Here is a 21,417-nt window from a genome sequence, read left to right on the forward strand (position 1 = left end):
TCGAACAACGCGTGTGTCGTGATTAGACCGTAGATGCTTGCGCATTTATGGAAAATCTAAAAATTTGCAGGACGCGCGTGACTAGAAAAACTATGTTAAATATCAAAGCGAAGAGTGTTTCTCTATTTACGTCGTATTTTTTATATTATTTTGATGAAAATATGACTTTGCATGAACATTCGCAGTTTGGTCGTGATTAATTCGGAGAATAAAAGTTCCACCGTATCGAATTTACGGTCACTAAGACTGAAATTAACCTAACCGGATATTGATCCGACCCTGTTAATTTTTAATTCTACGATTATAGAAGCTTCCATTCGAGCAACGATCCGATTAAAAGATCGAGCTAATCTTTGTCCTTTCTCGGGGTAATTGCCGACACGAAATAAAATCGAGAAGAAAAACACAGAACGATCAAGGATCGAATTTATATTGATTTCGCAGATGAGCAACCATAATCGGTAAGAAGGAACAATTATCCTCTCGTTCGATAACTTTTGTAAGTCTGTACGAGTCTGAAATCACGATGCAAGAACGGAAAGTTCGAAGCGTTCGCAGATGAAGCATCGTTCGCTTCTTTCCTTTGACGAGGCAAGTTTATTATTCGTCGTTAATTGTTTCGAATTCTCGAACGTCAAACGTTGAAGTCAGCGGCGTTGGAATAGCCGGGAATGCGAAATCAAGTTGCACGTGTGAGCACGTGCATAGCGAGTAACGAGTTCCTGCTAATCACCGCGAACCGCGTCCGTTTCTAGTACGAGAAAAAAGTACTCTCTAAGCAACGTTCTGACGATGCTAAGAATCCAAATCGAAGGAACTCGAATTATCGTTGTACCGCGTTATACCGCACGCGTCTTGCTCGTAACAAAGAAAAAAAAAAAAAAAAAGAATGTTGCAACGAGTGTGTGCAGTTTTAGTAATTAGCAGATAATTAAAAAATCTAATTATTTCGTGCCAACGAATCAGCTACACGTCGGTTAATCGTAATTATCGTTTGGACGTTTTACCTTCGTTTAACATTTCGAAAATTTCAACATTTAAACGTAACATTCGTTATAATTTGAATTAAAATTATAACTGTATGAAAACATTTTATTCGCTTCGGTAATTTTACATGTACGGGCGAGTAATGTCCAGTAGATTCAATGACAAGTATTCTACCGTAACGTACAACAGCAGATCGGAGACCAATAGAGAAGTTAATCAATTCGAATCGCCAGGGCGATTCGGAAGATCGGCCGACCAGATTACATCTTACAGCTTCGACACAACGCTTTCATTCGTCGCACGAGAAAACCCCTTGGTGCGCTCGCGTGTGCGTGTAGAATGGCGACAATGCCGATTGCGAGAGAAATTTTCCGGGGCTTCGTATCCAATGTACGACTTCGCAAATATCAACGCCTACGAAACACTCGTGCGACTCTCAATAGACATTCAAACTGTTCGCCAAACTTGAAACATACGATATTACACGTACATATGTATTTGGATACACGTTTGTACAATTTGGTTGATATTTCGTAATGATTTCACGCAATCGTGGAATAATTTCCGTTCACCCAGTACATGACTTTTTTAAAATGCACTTTCTGCTCCATTTTCCTCGAGTTATCGCGTCATCGTTATCACGCGATGCACCTTTCGGTCTGCTCCTGAATTATCGCCTATTGTACGGCGGGAAAATATGAAATTTCGTGCAACCGTAGCAATTTTTCTCCCTTTCCCCCTGCCCCTTTCGCCATCCTCCTCTACCCGTCCCGCCACCCAGGACCACCGTTTCATTCCGATTTGCGAACAAAATACACTCAACAGCCGGCGGCGCGATTGAAAAAGCGCGCCGGTCGAATACAGTTAAAGCAACGATAATAGGTGGCGATATAGAAAATTTTTCATCTCTGACTGCGATGCACACCGAGACTGAACTTTACAACATTTCCTGCGCCCCTCGTTCTCTCTCTCTCTCTCTCTCTCTCTCTCTCTCTCTCCTTTTTTCTCCCTTTCCCTTTGCCATCGTTGTCTTTTTTTTTTATCCTATGCCTTCGAAAACGTTTCACGCCGACCGATAAACCATCAATTCGAGCGGCTTTACGAATCGGCGCAGAAAATATTTCCCGGCTACATATTAAAACATTCGAACGAACAAATTCGAAACGGGTGTATATTATTATTACGAGGAATTAATTTGTACAGGTTGCGGGAAACTCGATTGAAATGATCTGATAAAATACAGATATTCGAAAAAGAACGTTTTCCTTTGTTTTATCCGACTTTTCGCTCGAAGTTTACGAGAAAATCGTACTCTCGACGAGGCGCACGCGAAAAATTTGCCCAAGCATCTTCGTATCTCGTTTTCTTCTCGCTAAATTCATTTCCTACGTTCGTTCTCGTCCGACATCGATCAGTCACCGTTTATTTTCTCAATCCGTAGATCCGGAAATCAATCGTGCGTCGACGATCGTATCGAACGCTAGGAAGAATGAGCGACGATAAAAAGTGCGGTTTTAAAGCTCACCCGGTACGTGTGGTGGCACATACAGCCCCGCGGTAGACGAAGCTTTGGGTCGCCGCTAGCTGCGGGCGTCCGGACCTCGCGTCTACCCTCTCATTTACCATTTGGTACCTATAGATAGGTACCTATATATACGTGCAGGTACCTAATGTACGTGCACGCAGACAGAGGCGCGAGCCGGGCGACGAAGACGAGCGTACGGGCCACTAACATGAAACACGTAGGTACACGCGAACACACGGATGAACCACGGCAGAGGACACACCGAGAGAGAGGTGGTGAACGGGCCGAGAGTGCAGGACTCTGGTCTCTCGTTCTTCTCTCCTTCTTCCATCAGTGCCGCGTCCCTTTTTCTCCGTATCTCCGTCTGTTCTTCACGCTGGGTGCCTAGGTGGCTGCATGTACTTATTTTTCTACATAACAGGCTCGCGAGAGCGAGAGAAGAAAACCACGTTACGCCTATATATATATATACGTGTGCAATGCTGCATCCGTATTCGCGTATATTATGCCGCCACGTTCCCTCTGTCCCTGTTAATCCCTCTATCTCTCTCTCTCTCTCTCTCTCTTCGTTTCTATCTATCGTTCTCTCGCGCTGTATATGCATGCACGCGGACCGATATTGCGCTGCCAGGTAGAGGACGGAGTAGAAGAGTAGCGCGTGGTTTTGCACACTGGCACACGGAGCACCTAGGCCGCGCGCTCACTTCGCTTGTCTTTAACAGAAAGAGCAAGATCGTAGAGAGAAAAGGTGGAGGTGGTGGCATTGACGTGGGGATCGGGACCGAAGCGGAGGCGGGAATGCGGCGAGTATCTCGGAACGGCGGAAGCTACGAGAGTTCTGCCCGAAGGGGCATTTTTTTGGCGACTCGAAAAGGAGGGACGAAGGAGGAGGGGGTGCACGAAGGCAACGAAAACGGGAGCGAGGGGAAAGAGATCGGAACGAGAAAAAGGGGGATAGGATAGAGGCGATGATGAAAAGGGTGAATGTTGGATAGAGAAGTTTCGGAGGGCGCGTATATATTAAATATATATATATATATATATACATATGTATATCTTTCTCTCCTCTTTCTAGGCGAAATTGATCAACGTCCTCGGGAAACCGATTAACCGAGCCAGACGTCTGCCATGAATTTTATAAATATATTTTCTTTGAGCTCTGCGCGCGATCACCATCGGCCCCACCTATTGCACCAGAGCTTTCCGACGATTTTAGTTGATGAGATTGCGCGTACCGAGCGTTTCTGCACGTACTAGCTCTGATTGCGTACGAGGTATCTCCTCTGGAAGGTAGCTCCGTGTTAAGTTTACGCGTGCCGATGGAGATATTCCCCCTTCGATGTTTTTATATCGAACGAGAAATCGACTTGGAACAAGCTTCATTCCCGTGCAACGAATTGTATTGATTTGACGTAATGAATGTTAAATATAACTTTATTAACCCTTTCATTGCGAAGGTTGTTGTAAGTCTTCAAGTAACAAGAAATCTTTTCGTTAAAAGGTACGCAAACATTGTTTGCGTTATAAACACATTTTTGTGTTTAACTATATATGTTATATCGTAATTAATTCTTCTCGTAATTAACGCTTCAACGCTCGCGCACATACGTTTCTCCTATTGACAAGGAAGCTATCTTCGACCTCTCCGTGAAAAATACCAGTTTCGATGAGAATTAGCGACATATCGTAGACGTTCGTAGTAACGAGACAAATTTTTCCAGAAACGATACGTCGTTGTAAGCATCGAACAAACTTCTAAAACTATGCGTCTTTTATCATTTGTATGGTTGTATAGAAAATGACGTAACCGGCAGGCGAGTTTTAATCGAACGTTCCTTTCATCCTATCGGATAATTCGGTTAGCGCAGACGACAGGCTTTTATTCGAAAATTGAAAAGAGTCTCGAAATCGCGGGTCACCGTCCTTCATCCTTAATTATAGCTTTCTGTTAAGGAAGATGTTACAAGCAAGGTATCGTTAGATGCGACAATGAATCACTATCGATGCATCGATTAATCATAATCCCTGCAATTAATGTCCCTTATACTCGCAAGGTGTAATTACGATCTCGGCGTGTACGCAGGAAAAATTGAACTTTTGTTTCTGGCTATTAGCGGTGTCTTCCATAAAACAAAAACGGGAAAGCTGTGTCGTCGCGTGGGAGCGCGACCATCGAGCAGTTTGAAACGTCGTTAACATCGTCCTCGGACTCGTTGGCTGGAAAATAATCGCGATCCGAGGCTACAAACGTCGCCAATGTTTCGAATAATAACGAACAGAAGAAAGAGGGAAAAAATCGTTTCGTTCGAATTGGAAGAAGACCATCGACCAAATCCGTCCAACCGCGAACTATTTCGCGAAAATCACGTTGCGTGCATTTCCATTCCGTTCCGTCCTCAAAGACACGCTTTAATTACTATGGCACGGACACCGTGAGAAAACCATTTCGCGGCTAATAAATAAAAAGAATCGCTTTCTTCCTCCGTTGCTTTTTTTTTCCCCTGTAGCAATGTCAAAGCATTGCCATCAAAGCGGATTAAAAGACCGAAATGCTAACTTCTCTGAATCGTTTAAAAGCAACGAAAGAACGTTTCATATCGGAAAATGGTCGGCCGAAAGAACAAAGAACGATCACTTTTACGTTTCACGTTTTACATCGAAATTCGATCGTTGCAAGTTGGCACTCGTCGGGGAATACGTTGTATCAAAATTTCAAGCAAATTTTCGAGAATTTTCTCCGTGTAAACTGCGTGATTCTCGTTCGGGTAGGTTTTAGTTCCAGTTTCGCGGTCAAAAGGGATACGATCAACGTTCAAGGCCGGCGCGAAACTTTACGATAACGAAGGGAATAGATTTTCCGCGGAACTCGACGCGCGTACAAAGTTTCTCCAGGAAGATTTATCATCCAGCGTCGGTCTTGGCAACGGTTCGCCAACTTCCTAACAAAATTGCTTCGTTGTTACGATATCGTAGAAAAAATGTACCTGCGCGTCGCGGATCAAGGAAACTGCGTCGCTGCTGTACGCCACCATCCAGGGTGATACATTCTACGAATAACGAGAACGAGTAACGCGCGAACGCGTTCAAAGGCACAGCCCGTGTTCGGTTGTCGTTTTCTATCGAATTCGTCGGATTCATTTATCGTATTCAATTATCGGATCGGTAACGCGATTAAAATCGCGCCGAATACTAGGAGCCGCGTAAACACCGATTATAATATATTATTTTATTTAACGGTTATTTAATACCGGGCCAAATAATCGCGATTTATTGTTCGCATTTCGGCCAAGTTTCATAGAGCGTATAATGAACTTTCCGGGCAGAAACATCGAATGGACAAAAATTTACATAATACCAACGGTGTTCACTTCGTTTCGTCGCGAATAATCAAATCAATTTTCCCCCAGCGTGCGTACTACCCGCCGGGGAATGAGGGACAACGATCAAAGTGAAAGAGGTAAAGAGAGAAGAAAAGAAAAAATTAACGCATCATCGACTTGCATGCTTGAACAACTTTGTACATACTAACGTTTCGTTACACTCTTCCGCGAGTTCTTCGACTGGCTTGAATGACCCAGGACGCGTGTAAATTGAGTTTAAAGTGGCCAAAATTGCGACCAAAATTTTACTCGGACGCACCGGACGATTATGCCACAATTTACTCTTAATCTCTTCTCTTCTTCCCCCTTCTCCTGTGTTCCTTTTTCTCTCTGCCCGCGAATCGATACTTAATTGCACGCGAACGGTGTTCCCATTCGGTCGGCGTTTCTCGGAAGCATTAAAGTTAGCGGAACTTCTAAAAAGGACAAGGAAACGAGAGAAATTACGATCAGCCGATCGTACGATCGTAAAGGAACAAACGTCGCGAAGGAGACACCAAGGGTGCGAAACGCACACAAACTGCAAGTGTTAGAAGTCGAACCGGCTCGCTCTCGCAAGGCTAATCTGTCGACGACAGAAAATTTTCCCCGATGATTAAGCGCTTGTCAGACATATGCTGTCTTCATTGCTTCCCTTTATGGGGAGCCACGTGGTCCGTGTATGCGTTTCCGTGAAACCCAGCAACCCCTCACACCCCGTTATTGGTCGACTAATTTGTCGCTAGCGTAACTTTAACTGGCCCTTTAAAGCGTGTCTTTTTTTCTTCTTCCATCTCTAGTTGGCATCGCTTTTTTCTGTCGTTTTTATTCTCGTTCTCTTCTTTTTTTTTCTTTTTTTCGTTATCATGTATAAACGTCAACCCGTGACGAGCGTAATTTCCGTGTAACCGTGATACCCAATAACCTTATCGCGATTTGAACTAATCGGTCTTGGGACAGGATCTTATCGATACCCCGTTTTTTCAGCGACCAGCGACGTAATGAAATTCATAGGACAATTGAAACTTGCCGTGATTATTAGTGTTGCGACGAGCGATCTTTACTACGGGATTGTTCAAAATTAACGTCAAAATTGAAGTTTAACGATTTGAAACTAATTGTAAGAAGAAAAATGAAAGTGGTGTCTCAAAGGGAACTATTTCGAGCGCTGTGGCTTTTATTTGGAAGAAGCAAAAAAATTGGAAAGCACCGTCAAAAGGAAGCCTACGACGCATTAAAATTGCTTTTGCCCCCAAACGAATTTATTTCTTTTTTTTTTTTTTCTTTTGAATTATGAAATTACAAGGCGAGAAACGCCATCTTTCCCGTAACCCTCGCAATTTTTTCAGCCTTTCGAAATATCAAAAAACGCAGTCGTTCGGACAGTCGGCCGGATTGTTACGACATTCTGGCATCAAGAAGACAAGTGACGGACGAAGACAAAAAACAATAGTGGAAGGAGAACGGGAAAAGAAGAAGCAGACGGAGAAAGAAGCGGAGGACGAAAAGATGGTGGAGGATTGAGGTGGAGAGGGGAAGACGAAGAAGAAGAAGAAGAAGAAGAAGCAGAAGACGGGCGTGTGGCGTGCGTTCGTCGTACGGGACGTGTTATTAGCCGGCACCCTCTTTCACGTTGCTCCATCTCCTCGAGCATCGCTCGTCTCATCTCCTTTTTTCTCTGATTTCCTATGCGGGGGCTAGAAACGCGTTTAATTAACATAGCTGGCGTGGCTGCATCCCTCTTCTCTTGGGTGCCGAGCAGACAGTCAGCTTTCACGGGCCATTGCACGCACGATACCACGTATTACGAACTATATTTCTTTCTCTCTTTCTCTCTCGCTTGCCCGCTCTCTCTCTCTCTCTCTCTCTCTCTCTCTCTCTCGCTTCCTCTATGTCTTTTGCTTTGAGTTTACCATGGTCCCGGATGTACAGTGTGGGTGTGATTTAAATGTTAACACGAAAATTCGAGATCGATGGCCCGCTGAAAAATACAACGCGGATGCATCTTGTACGGTCGTTAAGGATACATGGCTACATGATAAGTAGTTTGTTAGACTTGGACCATTTTGCCCGCGGATCGAACAATGATTTATCCTTTTGAGAGTTACATTCTTTTTCGTATTGGTATAGGCGAGTTTTTCTTTTTTTTTTTTTTAGGGTAATTCAGTAGGATAATATTATACAGGGTGGAGACAGGAAGTATTTGCATATACCTACCCCTATTTTCCAATGGGGCGATTTTTTATCAGGTTCTATATTTTAGTTTCATGGTATCACATTTTTGTTGTTACATGAAAGTAGTGCTAAATGATACGAAACTTAATACACTTGGATCTAATTAATCAGTACGTAAATGTCATAATGGTTACAATGATGTGTAAATCACTTTCTGTAGTTACTTTAGTTGGATTCTTTGGTCTGCACAGTTTACATTTAATTATATTCCGAATACCTAACGCCATCATATACTATATTAATTGTTTTATTATAACTGAAAATGAAAAAAAAAATCATTGATTTCCTTTTGATACCGTTCATATATGCGTAAACACGCGATTCAAAGAAAACTTATTACAAGAAAGAGTACGTTAATCTATTAAATAGAAACCTGCATAATCACAAACTTCAAAGTTATTGAATCCATAAATTATAGTCATTAGATCAACTATAGGTCTTGCAAATGTACTAAATGTGGAGTAATTTATTCAGAAAAATAGATAGGAACGGTGCATAGAAAAATGGAAGATCATCAAATAAAGGAAGTACTTGAGTTAAGTTCTTTAACTACTCTTGACTTGTAGTTTGTTATTTCTAATTCTTCTAAAGGGAGACTTCCCATCAAATATTTTTCCAAATGAATAAATATAAATATTTCTATGAATGTCCATTTAAATGATTTAAATTACAAATTTTTCTTCAATTTCGGAATAATTTGAAAAAATAGAAGCGACGTTAACGTAATAACACTTAAACAACACTGTATATGCAAACACATTTGCCGTGGAATACTCGGAAGGTGAATGCGCAGGCGTGTCTGCGCGCGAAGTGCCATGTGGCGCTCGGTCCGCGGAGGATATAATGCACGCCTACCACAGAAATGCTCTTTTTGACGGATCGGCCGACTAATTTGGTCGTTGTCACGGGGTATGCCTGACGATTAATGGCGACCACCTAGCTTATGCTACCGCGAATTCCTTGGAAATTCTTTCGTGCCTTCGTTCAGACGAAAAAAAGGTTGCACTTAATTAACAGATCCGAATGGAAACAATAATAAAGTACTAAGGCTGCTATCCTCGATTTGTTGTCATAACTCGTAACTAAACACACGTGGTAATGAAAAAAACAGGTTCTATTCGAATTCACGGTACTGTGAACGTTTGTTGATATACACATACGCATATATGTATAGTATTCGCGACGCACATGCGATACTTCCTCACTTTTCGAAAGCATATTTCCTATTACGAACGATAGCGTGATTTGTATATTTTTCAGGTAATACGTCGTTTATCATTAAGGAAATATAAATATTATATGTTTGATATAGTTATATGATAATATGTACTCATCTGGAGCATGTAACACTAAATGTATTATACAATCAAACTTTTTTGTGACGACAAATTGTCATAATAGTAACAAACTCTAGCATATGATACATTTTTGATTACATGTCACAGACAGAAAATTATGTAATTCTTTATAAAATATGTATAAGCAAAATTTGTACTTAACTAATTGAAGACTGAAGAATCGCCGAAAGTATGTGAAGTATACAAGGATGAGTGCCTCTACGTGGACAGACAAACATGTTCTCACTGCGTTTTTGGTGATTGATGCACTAATTATCACTTAAACACGCCTTGACAATATCAATAATTACAAATAAACGCGACTTTATAACGGCGAGCACGAGTGCTGCGCGCTATTTTCGTGAGTCGACTGCCAGCCTCGCCACGCCATCTTGCGTATCAAAGAGAAAATGATTTCAAATTTTATCGGCGTGCAATCTTTCGCGGTAAATTTCAAATTCGCCACATTACATCGTATTAGTGGTGAAGCGACTTTTACAGAAGGAAACTAGTCGGCAAAAGAGGCAGATTGATCAGCCTTAAATTTTTAATATTACTGATAACTTGATAAGGCATAAAAATATATATAATATTGTTTCTTCATTGTCATTAGCATAGTTTTACTATTTTTTAATATGTAGTATACTTACTTACTTATAGGTATATATTTGAATGTTACATAATTATTACATACAAAATTCAATATAGTAATTAGTATTTATTGAAATAAGCGAAGCAGTTACCAGTTAACTATATTACTTTCTACTTTTATCATAACAAAAAAAGCTCTTTAGAACAAAGAAACAAGATGTAATAAAATAAATATATGTTAACAAATTTTCTCTTTATATTTGTAGATTGTATTCGTACAATCATAAATGTGATGCCTTTTGTAATGATATTCGAAAATGATTAGCAGACATGACTAATCGGCTTCTTGGGAGCCAATTGGCTAGTCGACTAGTTGGCCAAAACCCTAGTCAATACATTTCTACATTATACATATATTTAAAATTATATTTAAAATTTAGATTCTTCAAATTATAAACATAGAAAAAATGCGCCGTTACTTCCGAATTCATTTTATTTCCAAGACAATGCAACGTACAGTAATCTCGTTAGTAAAATATCGTCATAAATATTTGTGAATAATAAATTTAAATTGACGGTAAAGGGTAGTAGGTAACAACAATATTGTGATATTCCCAACACAGAAACGACTAGAGATAATAGAAATGCTAAAATTGAAATAAAGACTCATTAATTAAATATGTAACTTTTACAAATATGTAATGGTTCTATACTGTTTAATTTTACACACAATCATTTAAAATATTGAAAAATACACGAAATCATTAGGCACAATTTCAATATAAGTAATACGTTTTTTAATGAAACAGGAATTTAATAAGAATATAATCAGTCTTCAATAACGTTTAACAGTTGTAAACTGTTAAACATATCTCTTTCCTTTTTATCTTATTTTTTTTTTTGTATTTTTATCTTTTTACCTATAGTTTACTATAATTGAATCAGTTCTCTAAATTTTCTTCAAATATATCCAACAGTATCTGTCACTGTAGGCAGAAAATCATGAACTACGAGTAAATGTAAAATACGATTTATGGTCTAATTCAAGGAACTGGAGACCGATTTCATTTTAGCCGCGTTAACAGCTGCAGCTAGTTTAGGCACCTCTTGTAGAGCAGAATCATTCGTTACAATCTGGTACGATTGTGCGATTTTTTCTTTCTCGTGGATTGCAAGACGCTGCCATTCTTTTTCCAATTTGTCCATCAAATTTTCTCTTCGCACCAGAGCCTCCTTGATCGCAGATTGTTCATCTTCGTGCACCCATTTCTTCCACATGGCCTTTGCATCTTCACTAAAATAATATATACAAAAACAAAGATTATTAAAGATTAACAGAAAATTACAATAAAATAATTCTAGTACTTTTCATCATCCTTATGATTCAGGATTACTTATAACTCGACTTCTCAAATCTTTTTTATTATGTTATCACTCATTTATCCTTGTACCATTCGCGTCTTTAGCGTTAGAGGCTCCATCGTAGACCACCTATTTGCGATCTATCGAGGACCGAACGTAAGGCGTACAGGATGACGAACGCCTTGGCACGTATTTACGAAACACTCGATGCGTGTAAGCGGTTAGTGCACATCAAGAGAGAAAGAGAGAGAGAGAGACATGAATGAGTCACGGCTTTCGGTTGCAACATCATCGAATCTCGACTAATTCGAGAGGTGCTATTCGTCGTCCTAGACCCTTAACATCGTTCACGGTCACATACCGATATTGTAACAAATCTGGTCATCGGATGAACATTATAGGAACTTACGATACATTTGCAGATAAGTATTTTTAAGTTCTATTCGTTTATATATAATTTTATGTATATTATAGTCGAATAATCTCGTTTGTCACCAACGTTCATGAAATAACATTTCCAACAATCAAATGAATCTACTATTGTAATTTGCTAAGATTTACCTGTACATTGTTGAATCTGTACAGACTTTTTCTCGTTGAAGAAGTTCCGCTTCCCTCTTATCGATGTTGAGGAATCCCCACTTTCTCGATTCTTCGTCCAAATCGAGGTTTTCCGTATGATACATCCTCTTTTCGCGAATTAGTTCCAGCCTATTCTTCATATCCCTCAGTCGCAAAGCCTCGTCCCAACACTGCTTGTTGCACGCGTGCGTCTCTCTCTTCTTGATGTCCTCGATCTTGGATTTCAGCTCCTTGTGAGTCAAGTAAAGGAACATCTGCCTCGAGAGATTCTTGTCCTCGGGAATCATTCGCAACCATGGCATGGTTTTCTCAACTTCGAACTGTCGAGTATCCTTCTTTTCTGTGTTTTGATCTCTGTCGTTATTATATTTGTTTATCGAGCTTTCTACCTTACATGTATCCACATTATCTTGATCGATATTTTGATTGGAAATATCATCCTGTTCAGCGAGATTCTTGGATTGTTCATCTTTCGGACTGAGTGGACAACTTTGGCTTAATGTGTCGTTTTTAGAATCGTTTTGCTTGTTATCTAGTTCTGTCGTGGACTCTTTATCATCTACACGAGGAGGAATTTCTCTATTTGGCGAACCAGAAGCCGGAGACGGACTAGTTGGATTATCGTGAGATTCGTTAGTTCTCATGTTAGTATTTTCTAAACTTCTATGTGCATAACGGGCCGAATATTTGGAAACAGGTCTGCCAGGTTCATGGTACGAATATCCTGGATACGGAGGATAGCGCAAAGGTTCCGGTTCCGTTTGAACAATTTCTTGCTCGTGAGAAGTCTTATTGCTATCTTCGGTCATTTTCGAGCCTCTACGACGAAAATTTTGATCGATTGGACGGACAACGTTTATCGAATCTCTGTAAGCACGAGAATATTGAAGATTGGTACCTCTGAGAGTGTCCCAACCCGTATTGGTCGATTCTTTGGGACAGACGAAGTAAGATTGATATCTTCGACAAGTTCTAGGTAGATACAGACTCTGTTCTGCTCGTTTCTCTCGTAATTTTTCCCTCAAAACCTCTAACGACGTTTCTTCCTCGCGGCTTTTTACTCTTTTCCGTTCCTCCAATTCTCTTCTGTACGTCTCATCCTCCTCCTTCAACAAATTTCTCAATTTGTTCCTTCTGACATGTAACCTTTCCGCTTTTTTAGCCTTCTCGAGCTCACCTTTGGGGTCTAAATTCCTATAATTCCAAGAATCGTAGTGCTTGGCGATTCGGCACTCTCGTTCGAAGTATCTCGCGATTTGTTGGTAGTAATCGTGCTTGAGCAACGCCTGGTTGTGTTTCTGCGCAGCTAGCTGGTATTGCCTCTCTCGATATCGTCCCACCCTTTAAACACGAGACAAGCTTCTGTTGATGATCTCTTGACAATATTTCGAATCTGATTGGAAAAAAACAAGATTTAATCAATCATCGAATAGATCGATGGCAAAACGTTTTATTGATCAAATTGGTGCAGAAATTTCGTTTTATCGATGATACAATATTTCATAAAAAATAATTACATATCGTCTTAATTATCCGATTATTATATCATCGACGCGCAAAGTGCCAGAGCGTTAGTAGGTCGAACAGATTCATCGAACGATGTTCATCTCGTGAACGTCCGCGATGATCGATCCGACCTTCGTGTCGATCGGTACACGGATGCATCGTAAACAGACGTGGGATACGTCGTAGGATCAAGCGAAGAGGCGTTTCAACCGAGAGAGTCACCGAAAACATCCTAGAAGAAGAGGACCGTCTTCTATTTCGAGCTTGCGTCTTTCTGTGACGTCACGTCGACGAAAATATCACGCGGTTAGGGAGGTGCAGTCGTGGCCCTGATGTGTGGTCCAGGTCTCAATCTTTCCCAGACTCCCAAAAATTCTCAACCACTTCGCTCTTCGGCAATTCCTCTTGTCGACGTTGGCGAGGATCAATCGTTCGTAGATCTAAAAGGGATCCTAATTCGGTCGCGAGATCTCTTCGCTCAGGTCCAACGGGACCAGTGAACCGCGAGGACAATCCGGAAGATTTCCCGAGTGTAAAACGTCTCGAGAAAAGTGGGTCGTGGCTCTCCCACGTAAAACCGATCCCCACCTTTTCATTTCGTCGTCCAGGAGTCCGTCAGTGGCGCATCGTACACGTCCTCAAGAAGATCCTCGTCATTACGCACGCCCAGAGCCGATACACAGATCCCCGTGCCTCTTTGTCTAATTCCATCGACAGGTGGAAGTCGATAGGAAAGTCGAAGCTAAGACGAGAAGAGAACCCTGTGACAGAATAAAGAAGAATGCCTGGTGCCGGTGGTCAACCACCACCGCAGAGGACCACCTTCAGGCCGCCCTGGGTCAAAGATGGTCCGTCACCTTTACCTATGCCTACTGCACCCTGGACCCTCAATTCCAGAAGAGATTCGAAATCAAAAGTCGAGGAACCACCTCCGTTTACCCAAGTTACTTTAAAAGTGAGTCTTTCTTTTCTCAATTTACTTTGTCATCGTCAATTTTTAACACGCGATAAAATGGATCATCGAACAATACGAAAGAATTATCCGCAAAAGCCAATTTTCATTTATTTCGAACAGATTACACGTTCGTCGGTTGAATTTGCTTTTTTCTCTGGTTTCGGGATCGTCAGGGCGCTAACTCATTGTCTGATCAAATACGGACTTATGCTACTAGAAACGACGAAGAATCAGGCCCGCCTTGTGCAGTCTTTTTCCATTCAGATATTAGGTTTCAAAGTCACCAGGCTTGACTATTAATAACTTGCGTGGGTGTCGAGTAACAAGTTCTCGCGTATAATCATTTCGACAAGTAGAAATTTACAAGGGCGTTGCATCTGAATTATACAACGTAGTACGATTATTATTAGAAATATGAAATTACACTTGCAGAAACAGCGAGTAGCTAATTTGTGCAAATATTTACGATTCGTTGTATGCGCTTCTGTACGTGTGTAAATCAACTACGCCACCTATGCAAATCATCCGAGTTATCGTAGTTTTGTTTATTTGCATTTTTCGTCGTGCGACGATTCGAAAACGCGTACTTTTGATATTTTGGCAACGGGCCACGCGAAACGACCGAACACGAATGGATCCTCGATCATGCGAAAACGCGAGAAACGTGATGTTCGAAGTTACAAAGACACGTGGAAACGTCATGATCATTCGCGTCACGCTATTGTTTACAACTGTCGCGAATAGTTAGATCATCGACAAGTTCGATTGCAATTTACGAAATCTACGATCACTTTCGCTACATCTCGATATTTCACCGCATAAAGCGCAATAAAACGAGATTTTCTGTCGAACAGTTTAGTTGAAAATTTTCCAACAAATACGAAATTTAGAAATTCCAAAAATATCGCTCTATTCATTCTCCTATGAATAATCAAATTAACATAATACAAAAATAATCTGCTTTCTATAAATATTCTGTTTGCGCTAGAATTTCTTTAATCGCAAACGTTTAATACGATAAGGAAGTTTTTAATTCCATGATTGGTAGTATGATCGAGCTTCTCGGATAATAGAAACCTATCGATTCGTTTTAAAGTCTGAATTATGCAAATGGATTATCGGATTTTAATATAATTAAACGGAGATTTATTAGAATCGTCAAGCTGTTCGTACACGTGCCTACACGAGACATCAAAGGGATTGGATTAATTTGATTTTCTCGATACAAGAACGATCAGACAGAGAAGGCTAGCCTTACGGGTCCTCGCATATAAGCCTCTGGGTCACGATTATTTAAAGAACACGCGTTTCTATTTCAACTGTCTTGCCAGCTGCGTCTTCCGCCAGTTTCTTAACGAGTTTATATTACGGTTTTGCGTAAATATACCGATAAGTTGTGCTGGATTTGCAAATTCTACTGTAAAGATCTGCACGTTTCCATGATAATTCCGATAATCATCCCAATTTTCATATCCACGCTTCAACTTTCTTTCACAAAGCGATAGGATCAACAAAGAAGTAGCACGTTCTTTTTAAAAAGAAGAAACGATACAATGTCATGAAAAATAATGATCGAAGCTTCTAGATCGAAAACGATCGCGAAGCAAGTGCGAATTAGATTATTTAAAGACGACCGAACGAACATCGATACTTGCCAAGAGAATTCTCGAGACTTTCTTTCTTTAGGAACGAAGGATACTAGGTGGGGGAGTACGGTCTTTTTCTTTTTATCTATTTTCCAATACGACTATCTTTCGCGTTACGCACGACGTACTATCATTTTCTTCCTTTTACCACGCGTCATAATCACAACGAGTCCTGCGAGTAATTGCCAACAGGCTGATCTAAGATACAAGGCTGTTGCGAATATAAATATTTGTCGATCGTGAACAATAAAGTGATTGTAATCGAAACACTGAGTACGCGATGACTGGCGATTGGCATATAAATATTATTAGTACGATAAACGTAATTTTTAAACTGCTCGCGAAGAACGTTTCACGTAGATGAAAATAGAATAAACGTGAAAGAAGTGGAAAATATATTTTTAAAAGACACCACGAGGTATTGTTCGTTAGGGGTGAGAAAATATTTTAATAAAATACTTTGTAGAAGAGGAAAAAATTCATAGTGAAAATCTTTATAAAAGGTGATATTGATAAAATGGTAAAAAATTGAAAGGAGAGAAATAAAATTGTTTATTGGTTGATAGAGTGTATCGAAACCAGAAGCGAAGCCCTCGGCGGAAGCACAGCCACGTAAACAGAGCAAGATCACAATAATCCCGTCACAGCCTAAAAGCGAGAAGAATACGAGCAGTCAACCGGCACCGACGAAGCTTCGCGAGAATGGACGACAAGAGCCAAATTCGAGGCCACAGCTCGAACGACAGGTTCGAATCGAGAGGTCTCGATCTCGAGGTGACACGATACCTCTCTCCAAGAGTGAGAGCACTACAGGTAACGGCATGAACCTCTACGTAAAGACAAAGCTTAACCATAAACCATAAACAGTCGTAATATTGTTATAAAGGTTACAAAATTATCAGATCTATTCTAATCGATACCTTTTCTGTTGCGTCAACACGACAGTCATATATCATGTTAAACGCAATAAGCGTTTTCAACGATAAACGTTTTAACTTTCTTCGCGATACTAATCCTCTATTAAACGTAAAAGGTATAGAAATTTGCGATAAAATTCGGTCAGGATAAAAATAAAATTTTCGTATAAATAGGAGCACCGACATTATCAAAAAGCTCGTCGAGGGCAGCGATTCCGCCACCGCCACCTCCAAGACCTCCGCCACCACCTCCGAGTAGAACGATCTTGAAAGATCTTCCGCCACTAAACGACACGCAACAACAACAACTGGAAATGTTGAAACAGAGACCACGGAAACGTCCTGACTGGGCAAGCATGATGAAGGAAGTGGAAAGCGGAAAACGTTTGAGACACGTGAAGTGCAATGACAGAAGTGCGCCCTTGATCGAAAGGGTGAACAAGGTTACAGCTGATCCAGCAGGTGATCGTCGATCGAACTTCGATTCTACTCAGATTTCCCTTGGGTGATACATTTCGGAACGAGCAACCGATTTCACCGTGTTTGTCGATTAGTCGCTAGTAGAAAACCCTTTTGTTTCGTTACGTACCCCTTGAACCCTCTTTTTACCCTTGTGAATGTCGATCTAAAGGGGCTCGTACGAGTATAATTAATTAAATTGTTAATAAGCTTTCATTCAATCAGCTTTTGTTTTTGAACTGTGATATGACCTGTTTGTAGTACACACAGTAGCTATTGTTCTGATCCCGTTCTCCTAGAGGAGAACCCCTCTCGTCTGTAGTTTAATAATATTATTATCGTTGAATTAACTGTTGTCTTCGTGTTTAGTGGGTTTTTATCGACATACCCTCTTTTTCCTATTTCCTTTATCCCCTAAATGAACTTTAAGGCTGGAATCACGGAGATTGTCTTTGAATTGTATTTATTATAAACGGTGGATGTGTGTCAGTTGTACTGATTGAGTGTTTCTAACTAGGGAAGGCACACTTTGTGTTCGAATCTGAAAAATCGAACATGCATAACCAATTGCTGAAGCAGATTCAGGAAGGTGTAAAATTAAAGAGAGTGCAGACCAATGATCGATCGAGACCAATGCTAGAGGGCTTGAGGAAATTCCGGAGGCAATTGACGATAGAGGAGCAAATGCAAAAGTCTGAAGAACCAACTGATGACTCCATTTCGGATGATATGGACGACATAGATGCCGTAAGGGATGACTTACAAAGTACTAAACAAATGCTTGCGCTTGAACTTAGAAATAAAGAGTCATTAGAAAGGGAGAACAAAAAATTACAAGTACGTTTCTTAAAGTATTGTTAAGCCAGAGTATCGCCGGAAAAAATGACAACAATCTGTTGATTTTCCTTGATGTTCCCTACAGGCAAGGATTTTAAATCTTGAAGCCGAAGTCGACCATGCAAAATCTCAGAAAAGTGTGCAAGAACAGAGGAAGTATGACGAGCAAATAACAGAATCATTGAGAAAGGACGCTCAGGAAGCAAGAAAAGAAGCTGAGAAATTTGAGAAAGAATATGGAATTATCTCAAACGAAAGAGACAAACTAAAAAATGAATTGGAGGAAATGAGAAGGATGTATGCTGCTTTAGAAAGACGAATGAAAGCTGGTACAAACTGATCAATATTTATAGTTACCTAACTTACTTAACTTAGACTGGGCTACTTAACATAGATCATTTGCACATATTATATACGTAATACTAAAAAATCATAATCTTAGAAATAATTTAACAATATGCATAACAAAAGCTTTTAATGAAAAACTAAATGTCTGATCTGACTTGTTATTAGTTTTTCATTAATAGTACTGAACCTGCTTATGCTTGTACTAATTTTGCTTCTTTATTAAACGCTTTGCAAATTAGAGCAAGAGATTGTACCAATGCTTGAGAATGTACCAATAATCAAGATGCTAGATGATGACCACGAAGGAGCTTGGTACAATGTTTCAGGAATGGCACTGGCTGGTTGTCCAAGTGCAAAAGATGTAGCAAAAATAGCTTCTCAAAAAAGTATAGACAAAAAAGAACCGAGTGAAAGTGAAGAAGAGGAAGAAGAAAGTTCAGAGGAAGAAGATGACAAAGATCCAAAGGCAGCAGAGAAACGGTTACAAAGAGAGATCAAACTTTTGACAACCAAGATTAAAAATTTCAAGTGAGTAATAATATATTAAAGTTTAATATGTAATAAAGAAACTAATGTCAATTTCATCAAATAGGGACAAAGCTGTTAATGCCAGAAAAGAAAGACACGCGTTAAAAGATCAAATTAAACAGCAACAAAAATTGTTGAAAGACGAAAGGAAAAAGTATAAACATCTTCAGGAAGAAGTTGATAAAATGGCAAAGTTAATGTCAGAAAGTGAAGATGAAGATAAGGATGAAGATGAAGCAGAAGAGGAAGAAGAAGAAACAGAATCAGAAGAATCAGAATCTGAAGAATCTGAAGATGAAGAAACTGAAACAGAAGATGAAGATCAATCTCTGGAAGGTCAACGAAATACATTACAGGTAATACAAATTGTTATACTACAACATGTTACGTAAGAATCTCTTAATTGTATATATATTCTAACAGAAACAAGCCAAGAAACACGAAGGACGCTTAGCTGCATTAAGAAAAGGTAATTATCTCCTCAAAGCACAAGTTGACAGACTGAAAGATGACTTAGTAAAACAACGGGAAGATAGTCTCACTCTCCAAGAAGATCTTGACTCCGTGTTAGCAGAGTTAGGTTAAGTTAATGTAAAAAAAACATTTTTAAGAATGATTATGAACAATTGTATACATACACATATAAGTATTAAATTTGGAAATATAGAAAATATTATGTCTGAAAAACCAGACGCAACTAATACACGCACACTCACCTAGCGCCTAGCGTCTTTTGTAGAAAATTATACAAATAGAATTTTTGTTCAATCAACTGCAGAGCATAGAGCTACTATTTTGTGGTACCGATTACTAAACGCATTAATTTGTTTTCTTTAGTATTTATGGTAAATATCTTGTGTACACGTAACGATACTTACGCTGTACTTACACGTAATGACGTAACGGTCTAGAGATAAAACATCAAACCGTATCTATTGATCGAAACAAAAGACGCAACGTCAAGGATGTCATGTAATGTAAGTTTTCTATGCAACACATTATACACATATATCGTAAAATTTCCCACGAACGCCGAAAATGTTTATATGAGATTACGAATATTGCTTTTTTTGCTATTTTGTTGTTAAATATTTTTTAATAAAGACGATTATTACTCGATCATCAAGTTTCTATACAGGTTATTTACAAACTAAAAAATCAATAAAACACTTACATGCTTGCACTTAAAATCAATCAACGAGCAGGTTATTCCCAAAATGGAGGCTATATTTTTTCAACGATGATATTTTATTTAGAGTACACAATAACATAAATTACTACGTTTATTGCGACTTCAACAATACTGCAACTACGCGTTAACGTAATTTGAAAAGAACGCTTACCTACATGTAACATGAAGTCTGATAAAATCCCTAGTAATTCTTCTTACATTGGCGTCGCAAACATTTCACTTGCATAAAGTTTACATTACGAGAGTATAGTCATCGTCGTTAACAAATATATAAAATTTTTATTGAACAGTATTTTCTCTTTTATATTTTCCCGTTGCATCGACATTTCAGCTAATACAATTAGAAAAGGAATGCGAAATGCCGAAAATAAATGCCGAATAAATGAATGGAGATGATGGCGGTATTTTTAAAATTCAAAATTATATTTGAAATATCAGAATGTCACTATTGTTTTCCAATGAGTTACATATTCTATGTATATATACAGTGGTGTTATAGTTTTAGAACATTATTTGTGTCTTAAATGCTTCTAAAACCTGTTCCTGTTATAAAAATATTACTCGTCATAAACAATTTGACAATAACGAGTATAGTGAAACTGATTATACCAAAGCTAAATTAAAAAAAATATGCTGAATTTTAATCACGAGTAGATCGTGTTCTTTAGGAGATATTTTCACAGAGATGATACAAACAATGTAACATACTTTAATTATACAGCTAGAGTTAGTTTGAAAGTGCAGGTAATTAAATTCTTATTGCTCGGTATTATTATCACTCTTAAATTACGTACATAATATGCACGCTAACAAAATAAAACGGAAAAGTAAATTTATTAAAAAAAAAAAAAAAAAAAAAAAAAAAAAAAAAAAAAAAAAAATCACGTATGTACATTCGTTTACATAAAAACATTCGATATTACGTTCGACATAGCTTGGGTCGAAAATTAAAACATTTTATAATTAGGGTATGAGTTTACATGGTCGACAAACTGCTTTACTTTTGCGACTTTTGAATAAATTAGTAAGCTTCACGTTGGGTACCCATCCA

The 21,417-nt window shown here is 39.2% G+C and overlaps 3 protein-coding genes across 4 annotated transcripts in view; 2 read left to right on the top strand and 1 right to left on the bottom strand.

Moving 5' to 3' along the window:
- The window catches only part of Slh (sec1 family domain containing Slh), a 114,105-nt gene that overhangs the window by 80,542 nt on the left and 12,146 nt on the right, over positions 1 to 21,417 (top strand). The window lies entirely within an intron of this gene.
- Positions 10,510 to 14,213, bottom strand: LOC139989455 (uncharacterized). Its single transcript, XM_072007905.1, has 3 exons — positions 14,073 to 14,213; positions 11,958 to 13,319; positions 10,510 to 11,328 (listed from the first exon to the last, which is right to left on the bottom strand). Exons 1-3 carry the CDS (start codon positions 14,078 to 14,080, stop codon positions 11,073 to 11,075), a joined length of 1,626 nt encoding a protein of 541 aa, XP_071864006.1. The 5' UTR covers positions 14,081 to 14,213; the 3' UTR covers positions 10,510 to 11,072.
- Positions 14,266 to 20,296, top strand: LOC139989450 (uncharacterized). Of its 2 annotated transcripts, none has more exons than XM_072007896.1 (8): positions 14,266 to 14,439; positions 16,652 to 16,898; positions 17,177 to 17,464; positions 17,979 to 18,298; positions 18,384 to 18,627; positions 18,886 to 19,174; positions 19,239 to 19,530; positions 19,598 to 20,296. In XM_072007896.1, the coding sequence occupies exons 1-8, from the start codon at positions 14,266 to 14,268 to the stop codon at positions 19,757 to 19,759; spliced, it is 2,016 nt and encodes a 671-aa protein (XP_071863997.1). In that variant the 3' UTR covers positions 19,760 to 20,296. The 2 variants fall into 2 exon arrangements, with proteins under 2 accessions (XP_071863997.1, XP_071863998.1); XM_072007897.1 differs by having other exon boundaries at positions 18,973 to 19,174.

This window comes from Bombus fervidus, chromosome 7, assembly GCF_041682495.2.
Source record: "Bombus fervidus isolate BK054 chromosome 7, iyBomFerv1, whole genome shotgun sequence".
NCBI classification, from domain to species: Eukaryota; Metazoa; Arthropoda; class Insecta; order Hymenoptera; family Apidae; genus Bombus; species Bombus fervidus.